This window comes from Aulostomus chinensis, chromosome 1 (genome assembly GCF_037954235.1).
Source record: "Aulostomus chinensis isolate RoL2024-O1b breed Wild chromosome 1, RoL_Achi_v1.0, whole genome shotgun sequence".
In the NCBI taxonomy this organism is placed as follows: domain Eukaryota; kingdom Metazoa; phylum Chordata; class Actinopteri; order Syngnathiformes; family Aulostomidae; genus Aulostomus; species Aulostomus chinensis.
Window position 1 is genome coordinate 65,114,499 of NC_141320.1, and position 12,541 is coordinate 65,127,039.

General features: G+C 45.6%; 1 protein-coding gene across 4 annotated transcripts in view; it reads left to right on the top strand.

Moving 5' to 3' along the window:
- Positions 1–12,541, top strand: part of LOC147272765 (receptor tyrosine-protein kinase erbB-4-like) — a 202,702-nt gene that overhangs the window by 98,676 nt on the left and 91,485 nt on the right. For all 4 annotated transcript variants that reach the window (XM_086200933.1, XM_086200942.1, XM_086200934.1 and 1 more), the window contains one exon: positions 8,399–8,550. In XM_086200933.1, the coding sequence (XP_086057059.1) occupies positions 8,399–8,550 (152 nt within the window). The remainder of the gene's footprint in view (positions 1–8,398; positions 8,551–12,541) is intronic.

Below are 12,541 nucleotides of genomic sequence, written 5' to 3' on the forward strand. Positions count from 1 at the left end.
GAAGGAGGATAGAAATGTAAGAAAGATGAGTGGTGAAAAAGAGGAGAGGAGAAGGAAAAGGTTAGATAAATCAGAGAAGGACAAAGGAGTGTGGAGCGAGGAGCTACAGGGGGCAGTCGGTGAGCATGAAGGAGAGGAGACCCTGCCGAGAGATGATTGATGGCTCTGAACTCCCGCTGGTGCCAGATCAGCTGCCCGGAGATGTCAGGGACAATTTCAAGCAAACTTTGCGGTGAGTTGGGGACGCCCTCGCGAGGAAGGAGTAATGAAAACTCTTCTTACGTGGAGGCGCCTGCTCTGTCACTGAGCATCACGTCAGGCTCCTCCTTCCAACTTACTTTTTCAGACTCCATGTTGACAGTTCTGCACCTCTGGTGCAGTCAGCTGGTTGTGATCGGCGCCTATTATCCGCTGTCATCGGGTGCGGAGGTTTGACGCAGCGACAGCCTCTTCAGAATGTTCAAGTTTAACGTTCTAAGCTCTCAACAGATCAGTCAGATGACCTCCACAGCGCGAGAGGACCTCATTTCTGACACCTGTCAATGATAGAATGGCTGTTTTAGGTGCAAAAACACTTGGTTAAAATGGTTTGAGTCCGTTTAGTTAACTTTATCGGATAGTTGTGGCTTTTGAAACTGGAAACAAGCAACACGGTCTAACAGATGAGTCCAAACTGAACCTAAATGTTAGTCCCCGGCCTAACTTTGGTTCATCGGTGAGTTTTAAGCTCAGAAGTTCTTCAGAGAGACCTCGCCAGTTCGGACCTCAAGGACACGTCAAGTCCAGTCCAGTGAGCAAAACGTTCATCGTAGGATCGTAGCTCAGGCAAGGGAAGGAGAGTTTGGCTGGATGACGTGAACGTCTCTTTAAGCATCACTTGGATTGGATTTAGAAAGTAGGAATCCACTCATCACGAGTACTCGCCACTTTGGAAACACTGCGTAAGTGTTGCCACTCTCCATTCATCCTTCTTTTTTTTCTTGCATATTCCACTGTATCAAAAGAAAAAGTGATTTGTATTTTTAGAGAGGATTAGTCCGGATATTAACCAACGAAATGAATTCAGCCACACTAAAAAAAACTGAAATAATATGAACTTCAGCACGTAAAAAAATACAAAATAAAATACTTGCAACGGGGTCACACTGACCCCCAGTATTCAAAGTTGAAGAGTTTTGTCTATCATCGGCAACTAAATGCACTAAAAAGCTCATATATAATATCATAAATGTGATTGTTAACTATCTTTTAAAGTTTTACCATTCTATTAACCAGGGGCCAACTGCTCTCCTGTAAAAGGTTTAATTTCCACTATCAGTCATTTCATTAGAGCGGCTACTTTTTCTTTTTTCCGTCTCATTTCGGAATGAAAGTTTCTCCTCTAAGCCGGTGTGAGCGCTGATAAGCCGTGTGGCTGCACCGTCAGCAGGTGTGGCAGAGAGGAGGAGGGTGGTGGTGGTGGTGGAGGTGTGGAGGGAGGTGGCTCTGCTGATATCCCCCACTGATGTGGCTCTTGTTTGAAACCAGGTGTGTGTGCGCGCGTGTGTGTGTGTGTGGTTTTTTTTTTAAAAAGGATTTTAAATTAAATATTCATATCCGAAAGTTGATTAAACATTTCTAGACGTGAGTAGAGGTGCACGCTGGACAGATCATGTGACCGCTCGCCCTGAGAAGGATTCTGGCTGGAGCTTTTTTAAATTTTTCTTTTACCGCACTACTTTCCGCCGGGTTTCACAACTGCCAAAGAAAAGAAAACAGAATGTAAGAAGAGGCGGGTTGCTGCCTTTGCTCGGCTCTCCTCCAAAGTCTATTTGTGCCTCAGGTGTTTTGTTTGATTTGGTTTTATTGTGCTGAAAACAACTCATCAAGCAGTCGTCTGCCGGTCGGCACACGAGAGCGAAATGACTGGCAAGTCAAATGTTCTTCTGTGGAGAGACGAGTGGCAAACCTCTACTTCTTCTTCTGCTGTCTGGAATGTTTGGGGTCTTACGTCATCAGGCCACACCCAAACTTTGGACTGAACACGCCCACTTTAAAAAAAAATGTTTATTGTCCATCGTCTCCAGACGAGAAGACTTAGATCCCACCCCCTCTTATTTGTGGTGTGTCAGGAGCTGAGACCCATGCTAGTTAGCGTAGCACATTGTTTGCTAGTCAGTGGTAAGTTTTAGCATCCCAAGTGTTGCTATTCAGGATCTTTGTACAGATCTGAGGTGCTGCACCCAGTCTAGAAAGTAGATCCAGAATGCTAACACTTCCCACCCACTACCATTCACTGTGCTAAGCTAACTAGCATGGCTCCTGAATGTAGCCCAGTAGAGGGAAGGGTCTCCATCTTCTGGTCTGTCTCTGGGCAGATGGATGTTTTGTAAATTTGCTAAAATGTTTGCATCTTCCTTGAAGCGATCTTTTTTTTAATAATAAATTACAAATAAACTAGATAAAACTCCTCGCTGTCTCCAGAAGGAAGACGCTCAACTTAATCGTTTTCTATTTAGTCTCTGGTGCACACCGATCCAATCAATAATGCTGAAGTCGGAGGAGGAATTTGGGATTTTATTGAAGCTGACTTAGAAAGCACTACATTTGATTTCCCCTACAGTGAGGTCATCCTCTGAACAATGGTGGGAAAAACAAATACTTTTAGTCTCGGGTTTTCTTCAATGAACTTATTGATTTGATTCGGCTGTCCTGAAGCCAGAAGAATAAAACTGAATAAAGTTGTAAGAACCAAGTGGTTTACCCTTCAAATATGGAAGGCGTCACGGCGGCACTCGTCCTTGCGTTGCAGTCGTCCGTTTTTTTGTGTGACCGTGACAAATTTCAAACCCACGCTGACGGCTCACAAGACTTCTGTTGCTCCACACCCTCTTGCTGGAACACAATCAGACAGACTTTTAGCAAACATCTTAGTAAATCCGCTGAGGGGTTTAAGTAGATAATACATCACTGCAGAGTTTTGCTTCGGTCTGCTCGTTTTGTTGTTGTTGTTGTTTTTTCCCCAGACAGAGCTGAGTTTGGATCTTTGCCCTCTGTGCTCGCGTAATTAATCGCCCCCAAGCGTTGAGTGGACATGTGATACCTTGTTCTTGTAAAATGAGTATCATAAAGGAGTTGAGTCCCTTGCGTTTATGAAAAATTGAAGTGGAAAATGTCACGTTTCTCTGCTGAAAGCTCACCAGTAACCAGTGAATGGAGCGGTGACCTTGTGTCGCGGCTTTGAACCTGCAGCGTTGTACTAACTGTGTGTTCATGTTGCTCCGCTGACCCCTGCAGCTGCCCACTCAGTCAGCTATTACCGCTCCAAATCCAGAGGTTGTCACCTTTCCCCACTTTTTTAATGGTATATTTTTCTTCATCTCGGGTTTGCTTTTAATCTGACGACAGAAATAGAAGACGAGGAAGGTCCGACCTCTGGAGTATATGATGTTTTTTTTGGGCCGTAAATATATTTTGTGATGATGGAGAGAATAAAGGGATGGTAAAACCAGTCAAGCCTGAGCTTTAAACTGCAACAGGGGACAGAAACCTGATAAGAGAGAAGGACGGAGAGTAAAAACCAAAGAAACTGGTGTGTGTGTGTGTGTGTGTGTGTGTGTGTGTGTGTGGGGGGGTTACATTTGAAGTAGCAGAGACGGGGTGAGAAATGAGAACAAGCGTGGTTCGATATGTCAGTGAGAATAAGTGAGGAGGCAAGTGACTGCCTGGGTCTCTCACTCGCTGGATGAGGAACAGTTCTCTACAAGCCTGAGTACGTTTCTCTGCATGTACCTGCCGCGAATTAATCGAAAAAAAGAAAAATAAAACAAGGTGGCTCCCTCATTGTTCCGTCTGCTCCGGGATGACAGGATTAAGTTGTAATTCCATTGAGGGAGATTATTTTCAGTGTTAGAAAAGCAGCTTGGAGGTATATGTGTGTTGTATGTTAAATCCATGTATTAAGCACAGCGTGTTAAATTATTGCCCTCCTTTGATTACAGGCCATTATGGTTTAGTTCTAAAGACTCAGCTGTCATCAAAGGGAATCAGGAAGTTGAGGCTCTGCTGGAGCCATTTAGGCATCAAGAGCCTTGTTTCTGCACAGCTGGATCCTGCGAGGGTGTCGAAATGGCCAAGAATTGTACCACACAACATTCTCTCTATTTCTGCCTCCACTGCGTTCGTCTCTCCGCCTCTCTTCTTCTTTTGGTTTCATTTTTGCGGAGCTTGCGTCATGAGGTCGCGTTTAAAGAGAGTTAAGCCGCCTGTCAGAAGCGAGCGTCTGAAGTTGTGCGTCGCTTCAACCTGAGGGGCTTGACTCCAGTTGTTGGAGCGTGACCTTGATCTCCCTGTGACCAAGCGGTTCTGTCCCTAAACAAACGGAGACGCATCAAATATTGATGTTGCGGTCGCAGGCAGGCTTGTCGCGGTGGTGAAGGTCTGCAGCAGCTCTCTCACGGCATCATAAACGCTGGACAGCATCCATAGTGGAATTTGAATATTAAACGCTTGCTGTACGAGCAGTGGAGGGGCGGTAAAATGGTCCGTTTGAAGCGTTTGCATGGGTTTCACCTTCGCTGCAAGCGTTGCTCAAACGATTGGAGACCTTCTTCAGCGCATTTTGTGAACTCTTCAAATTCATTGACGCTGTTTTGAGGAGGATGGTAAGGTTCCTAATGGACTTGTTCAAGAACCCCCCCCCCCCCCAACACACACACACACACACAGGCAGGACACCTCTCAACCATTTTGGCTCATTGGATGAAAGCTTTTCTCCACCCAAGTCCAGCTGCCCCTCATCCACCCCCCCGGGATCATTCAACCCTAAAACAACAGAGGAAGAACTGAACGGATTTCCCACGTTCATGTCGTGCCTCGCCTTCCTTTTTTTCCTCCCCTTTTCTTACTTTCTCACCTCACCTGAGAAAGAAAGAGGAGCTGAGAAAAAGAAATGAGGGGAAAGTGGAGTCGATGGACCTGGACACCTCTGGAATGAGAGCATTTACAGTAGAGCCTGTGGATGTGAATGCTAATGCTCGCAGGCGTCACTCTCACTCTCACAAATGCAAGATTGTGTCTCTCTTTCTCTCTCTCATGGTCTTCAATTTCCTAGCTCCACCTTGCTTACCCAACCTGAATGATTCTGTGTGTGTGTGTGTGTGTGTGTGTGTGTGTGTGTGTGTGTGTGTGTGTGTGTGTGTGTTAGCTGATATTGGCTTTTTGAGAGCTGTTTTCTCCTCACTATGTAGCTCTCCCCTGATCTGTTATCACCACCTGAACACGCAGACGTAAACTCACACAAGTGGCTCACAATAACAGATTATTACAAACACACTCGCTAACCTTTTTAACACACACACACACACACACAGGGGGAGTTATTGATCGGACCAATTTTATACCCTCACAGACACTTCCTTTGTAACCAGTCGTTCCATCTGATAAGTCATCAGTGGATGTGGTCAGCAAATCTCATTTATCACCGTCGCTCAGGTCCCCTCACTGCCATTTTGTGCCGGCGGCGGCAGCAGCAGCAGCAATATGGAGGAGCACCAAGCAGACGAAGAGCGCTAATCTTTGCAGAGCCAACGATCCATAAAGCAATATGGGAGTTTATGAGCTCTCAATGTTGTTCAATGTAGGGGCAAGTTCAACTGTGCACTCGTCCACTGTTTTATCCCTCTTTCTTGATTTCTTCTGCTTGGGTGTGGAGGATGTCGATATGGGGGTAAATGTATAATATCTGCCTCTTAGAGCAGGTGTATGAAGTTAATCCACTGGGTCCAGAGGTAATTCATCCGAAAATATGGTGGTTATATTGGAGATTAAATGGAATGTTTGTTACGGCTGTGGTCCGATGGCCAGGATTGTTATTTTTCTACCCAGTCTTGCTCTGGTCCCATCTTTCAAAGTGACAAGCATGTCATTTTGGGTTTGTTTTTTCCCCCCAGTTGATTCAGAAATGAATTCATCCAATTTGCAATGTTTAGCAGTGTCTTCAAATACATAGAAAATGTGAATATCAATCAGCTTAGTTTCAATTAAAATTGGCATGAGTTGATATTGGCCAGATCTGTTGTAAAATTATTGCCAAAAACAAAAGTACCAAATTAAAAAGATAATTGTGTAAAATCCATCTTCAAGCATCAATGGGAGACGTTCAGTTTGGCAAACCAACCACGAACACATCGCAGATAAAAGTTCCTGAAATCAGTAATCAAAGAAATATTAAATGTGTGTGTTCTTTATTTTCTTTCTATCTTTTCTGTAATTGGTGGATCTTGGAGGAGAAACTGTTGAGGAGACCTGATTTAAAGCCATAAGCAGCTTTACTTCAAAAGAACTACCAAAAAAATAACAAGTGAAAAACATCAATCTTTAAGTAAAGCTGAACGCAGTCTTCCGGTGCCCCACACACACACACACGTCCAGTTGTGCCTGTGCTAATGGTGGCAGCTGAATGGAGCAGATGGTGGCAGGACTGGCGAGGCTGACTGACGGGTGGGAACGCTGGCAGCGATGGAGGGAGTGTTGAACGGGTGAAAGCGAGTAGCTGCTGCGTTCGTCCAACGCCACCGACGTTTGTTCCCTGACAGTTGGCTTTTATTTTTGAATCTGCTCTCGAAACAAACAAAAGTCCCTTCTCCTGTCTGGAGGTACCAGTTGGACCACGATCAATGGACGCGGCGGCGGCGAGGACACCCTGGGCCTGATGTGGTGATACGGCACCGTGTGGGGGACTTCCCGAGGCTGCTTGACTGTAATAATCAGAATGATAACCCCTTTCATTCATCCAGCACTTTGCAAGGAGCTCAAAAGCTCTGGAAATGAATTCAAATTAGAATTAAAGACCCCCCCCCCCCCCAACACACACACACACACACACACACACACACACACACACACTTGGTTCTGGTGTGTGATTGTGGAGCAGGTCTGAAATGGATTGAATGTTGGATGAGGAGGTGATGTCGTCAAGTGTGAGGCGTAGTTGTGTTTGTAGTTACAAGAAGGTCCTGCCTCCTTCGTGTAAGTGAGTGAGAGTACATGTAATACAAGGTAATACTAGCAAAACCAGGAGTGGGGAGAGGAAGTCATGCAAACAACACGCTACAATCAGAAGTACTTGATTTTCACGTGGAATATTCCAGGATAAAACTCAACGCCAGCTCTGAATAAAAAAAAAAACAGGATAATAATAATAATAATAATAATAATAATAATAATAATAATTCACCGCTGCTGGTTTTATTTTGAAGTCCGCTGGAAGGGATTTTTCCTGACAAGCCAGGACACCAAATAAAATCCACCCAGTTTGTACCACCGACAAGGTCCTGCACCGTCTTTATTTACGCCCCCAGCTGTCCGTCTTCATGCCTGACTAGAATGTAGAACGTCGCTGAATTAGCTCCTGGAGCTTCTGTATACATGTGATGTAGTTGTCAGCGCCATTAGAGCCTGAGGGAAGCTGTCAGACATGTGAGAGACGTGTGTGTGTGTGTGTGTGTGTGTGTGTGTGTTGTTTATATCGAACAGAGCCGCTTGCTACAGAATCTCCAAAGTCTGCTGAGCCTCTAAGTGAACCCCCCCCCCACGCACACACACACTCAACCTACACCCCCTTAAAGGTCAACCAATGCAATTTGAATATCTTTGATTGAACGTGTGCCAGAGCCGGAGCCAGACTGTTGGTCACGGCCTGGGAGGAACCAAACCCTCCCCTCTCACCCCCGGTTGCCCCCCCCCCCCCCCCCCCCCCAGGTTTCACCTCCTTCATTGTCGAGGGTCTCGCCCTCTTTTTCCCTTTTTCCTAGCCCTTCATGTAATCTCCCGACCTGCTCCCTCCTCCTTTGTCCTTCATTGCTTCCTTTTTTATTACTTCCCTTTCTGTCTGTAATCCCATTCACACAACCATTTTCTCTCCTCCCTAATGTTTCTCGTTCTTTTCTCCTCTTTCTCTCTATTCATTATCTGGCTGATTCCGACATTCTCTGTCTTTTTGGCAGAACTCTACTGCAGCCATTGAACCATGCATCTACAGACCTTCTTCTTTTTTTCCTTCTTTTCCATTAAAACCTCAGAAAATACAATCCAAAAAAATCTGAGATTTCTGGGCAAGTGTTGTGAGATTGAAACCCGAGGAAAGCTCAGGGGGAAAGAGATTTATTTTATTTTAACGCTGGAAAAAATGTAATTTAGCTTTGGTTCGATGGTTGGCTGACCTTTCAGTAATAAGCTGTAGTAGAAAAACATTTAATTGTACTTTCTTTATTGATGTTTTTTTTAACCAAATTACTTCCTTTGCATTTTACGCTCCCCGTAGGGATTTTATTCTGCTTCAAATGTTTTAATATAAATCTCCAAATTCTTTTTAAGAACTTCTTATAACCTGTAAAGTGTTTTCTTTTTTTGTCTCCAGTTTGTCCTGGCACCGAGAACAAGTTGAGCACCCTGTCGGACCTGGACCAGCAGTACCGCACCCTGAAGAAGCTCTACGAGAACTGCGAAGTAGTCATGGGTAATTTGGAGATCACCAGCATCGATCGAAACCGCAACCTCTCCTTCCTCAAGGTATGATCCCGGATCCATCTCATGCATGCACACACACGGAAAGCCAGTCGGTAGAAACCATTTCCTGTATCAGCACCGTGGATAGAGGCCCGGCGAGAGACGAGACACTGTCACAGAGCGGTGGCAGTGTTTCAGCACCGCGGACAGAGACGTGAGAACAGCAGCCTGAACCGCTGCGAGCATGGAAGGTTTCAGCACCGCGGACAGAGCCAACAAAGCTGCTGCGTCATGAGGTTGGCAGGCGGTTCAGGACCAGGGACAGCGAAGCATAGCCAACTAGGTTGCACAGGGGAAACCTGCTAGCCTCGCTCCAGCGTGCAGCTCTTAAAAACTTGCTTTACTATCTCTGAATCGTATCCTGCTGCTTCTCAGTCGCAGGCCTCAAAGACAGTTGGAAATTAGAGGCTCCTCTCTCTTCCCGCCCTGTTTTCCTTGATTTGCGGCCTCAGGCTACTCGTACGACTGCTGCATCTGTTTTGTATGCACACACATGAAAACAGACAATCTTACTTTCCCTCATTTTGCAGCAGCTTCTAGTCTGCGTGGCGGTTGGAATAAGGTTCTGGAGTTGCTTCCTGGAGCAACTGTGGAGATTTGGTTGCAGTGCTTCTAAACACAGCAGGCTGAGCTTCAAGATTTGCATTCGGGCAGCTGATGAGGCAGAATCCAGACGCTATTACAGGAGGAAACCTTGGGTGGTGACTGAAGCCCGTCGCCGCTACTCCGCAACACTACAATGGAGCTAATGACACGAGGCACTAGTGTGAATTACCATGAAAGTTTATGTGTGTGTGTGTGAGTGAGAGAGAGAGAGAGACTCTTCAAGCAAAGTGTGTACAATGTAATGGCCATTCTAGCTGAACACAGTACTTGCTTTGCTCTTTAGTGGCTCTCTGTGTGTGTGTGTGTGTGTGTGTGTGTGTGTGTGTGTGTGTGTGTGTGTGTGTGTGGGCCCTCCATCATCAGCAGTCTTTTAAGATTCACTTGTGCTATTGTGTGAATACTGTACGTGCCACTCGGCGCCTGCACCCCGCCTCCCCCCTCCTCCCCTGCTGTTTAATGAAGTGAGGTGTAGTCTAATTACTGGGCCAGTGCTATAAAATGAATACTATAAACAGTCCCATTAGGCCCGGCATCATTAGGGAAACAATTTGGCATCTGGGGGATTGTTAAGTGGATGTGAGGGAGGTCAGGGCTCTGGAGTGATGTGGTTTCCATGGCAACCCTGTAGCAATTATCCTATTTGTCACACAAGATAAGAGACTCCACCCTGATTCTTGGGCTGGTAATGTTGTCCTATGATGGCGAACACTTGAATAATTTACGCTGTGAAAACTTTGAGTGCAGTGGAAGTAAGTTATTACAGGCCAGTACAGCTTTTCAGCAAGTTTGTTTTGGAGGCATTTGCAGTATTTGGGGACAAATGGATGGAGTGGTTAGAAGGAATGAGTAATGAAGAGAAGGAAGTCACAGTAGGTGAAAAGGAGGAGTGAGAGAAGTCAGAAACAGCTGTGGTGCTAAAGCGCGCGTGTATGTGTGTGTGTGTGTGTGTGAGAGGGAGAGAGAGGGAGGGAGTAGAAATAGGGGGAAATGGAGCTGGAGACAATGAGGGCCAGGCCAGAGGACCTGGTGCTGGTTTTTCCTGGTCTGATGCTGACAGTTACAGATGAGATGGTTCTGCGGCCTCTACTGGTCCAGATCTCTTTGACTTCCCTCCTTCTTTCGATCCGGAGTGACAGCAGAAAGACTTGACGCATGATCGTCCTTCTTCTCAGTTGCTGGGTGGATTTACAGTTTAAAAAAAAAAAAAAGTGTTTCGTTTCGCTTTGCTAAATTACAGGAATGTTCTGTTGCCGCGTCTGATGAGAGCTAACAGCCATGGAATGGAAATTCTAGAGGAACTGGTACAAACTGTTGACTTTGTCACATACGGATGTGGATGTAAACGTGTTCATGAGCAGATAGACAAACAGTCTCCACCAGCATGCTAAGACACCTAGCTAACCAAAAGCAGGAGCGAGCAGACACAGCTCCAGTCCAAACACTCGGCACGCTTGTCTGCAGACATATTCATATCCACGTGCGAAATTTCAGGTCATCATAAAAAATATGATGAATTATGCATGTGGTTGTTTTACTTTAAGTTCCTCATCAATCACAATCACTGACTCTCTTACCTGAACTGTCATTCTTACTCTCCGCGCGACTTTTACAAGAAAAACAAAAAAGTAGGATTCAATAATAAACCGTATGAGTCAGCTTACTAAACTTGCCCCACTAAAAACTCCTGACAGGAAGAGTTCTCGGTTCCTTAGAGGCTTTTTTGCTGGAAAGATGAAGTGTTGAGTGAATGCAGGCACAGGTGTCTGAAGGGCATCGCCACCGCTGCCTGGCATCGCCCCTCCGTATAGTTCGCTGGCCCGCTCCGCTGGCCGCTTTCTGTCCGTCACTCACAATGACCCATTTTCCCAGAAGTGAAGCGAGTAGCTGCGCCAAGTGGCCCGCAGTAGCCCACAACCAGCTAATGATGTCACCTAGGCTGAAGGACTCTTCATTAAAGCCGGATCAATCTGGCGGCGAGAGCTGCAAAACACAGGGCGCCGTGCCAGAGCTGCAGCTGAGAGCACAGGGATGGGGGATGTCCGTCCGTAAAGCCAGGAAGACACACACACACAATGGCAGCGTGTGTTTTAATTCTTAATCCCTGTACACACACATTCCCAGCAACAGAGAGATGAATGGCACGGTCGCCGAGGTGTACACACGACGTCACCGTGCAGACAGAGACACTCTTTACCGAGCTTATCTCCGGCGAACACCAGCCCAGAGAGACAGAAGTGATGCAGCCGTTTGGAACTGGCATTCATTTCTAAAGTCTCCCTCCTTCCTCTTTCTTTTTCTTGAAGGAGGTTCAACATGTCTGCGCGAGTTCAGCTCGGCACAGCCAGGAAGTAGAAAGAGACGATGACCATTTTGCTGGTTTCAGCCCCGAATGAAAGTGATTCTGCAGCTTCACAAAGCAGCTGAAATCAGTCCTGCTGGGTTCCTGAAGGTGAAGTTGGAACACAAAATGAGGATAAACACTTATTGTTCATCCCAGATGAGGAGAAAGTTTCATTTTTGAGATGGTTTTGTGTGTTCATCAGTATTTCGCTCCTGTACGTCCTTGCTCTAACCTGCTGAGATCAGTGTGCTCGTCAGAGATTACTGCTTCCCCACGTCATTATTCCGCACTCGTCTGATGGCTCTCCTCTATCTGAGAGTTATTAATTTACTCCAAGGCAGTAATCCAAACTCCACTCCATCGCACTTGTTTTTCCTCTGATGTCTTTCAGCAGTGTTTGCCATCCATGATGTACAGCCGTACATGTCCTCTTGGCCTTTGAATGTGTTGGGCTTTTTTTGTATTAATGTTTCAGCATACAATATTTGAGACTTTCGTCTTCTCACTATATAGAAGCAGGAAAAGCAATTTCCTGTTGAACATGAATGCCAGTGTGCACAAAGAAAAAAAAAATACTGTACACAGTTGAAAATTGCAAGTGAAAGTGCTGTTAATAGAAAATCCAGGCTGCAAAACATGATACTGATCAACGAAATAAACCAGTAAAGCCGCGTGATTACTGTCATGGCAGCGAGAGCGGCTGAGATTTAATATTTGTAAGTTGATCATATTTTTAGTCGCCTAATATCTTTGGTTGGCAAGCCAGAGAGAAAGCCCTTCGCAGCAAGACTCATTTAGAGTTGTAGAACATCTTAATTTGCGCAGCTTCTATTGATATTTTAGCAGTTCAAGTTCAATCGATATCTTTAAGTGGCAAAAGGGTCAGTAAACGTGCCAAGAGTGCCAGAGGTAGAAACAGTCCCAGAGTTATGAAAAGGGTTGAACTTCCCGATTCTCTGGACCGCTAATGAAGCCTTAAAAGTTGCTACAAATATTTCCCACAGGCGTTCCAACTTTTGTTTATCAGTCGCAAGTCATGTGATGTTT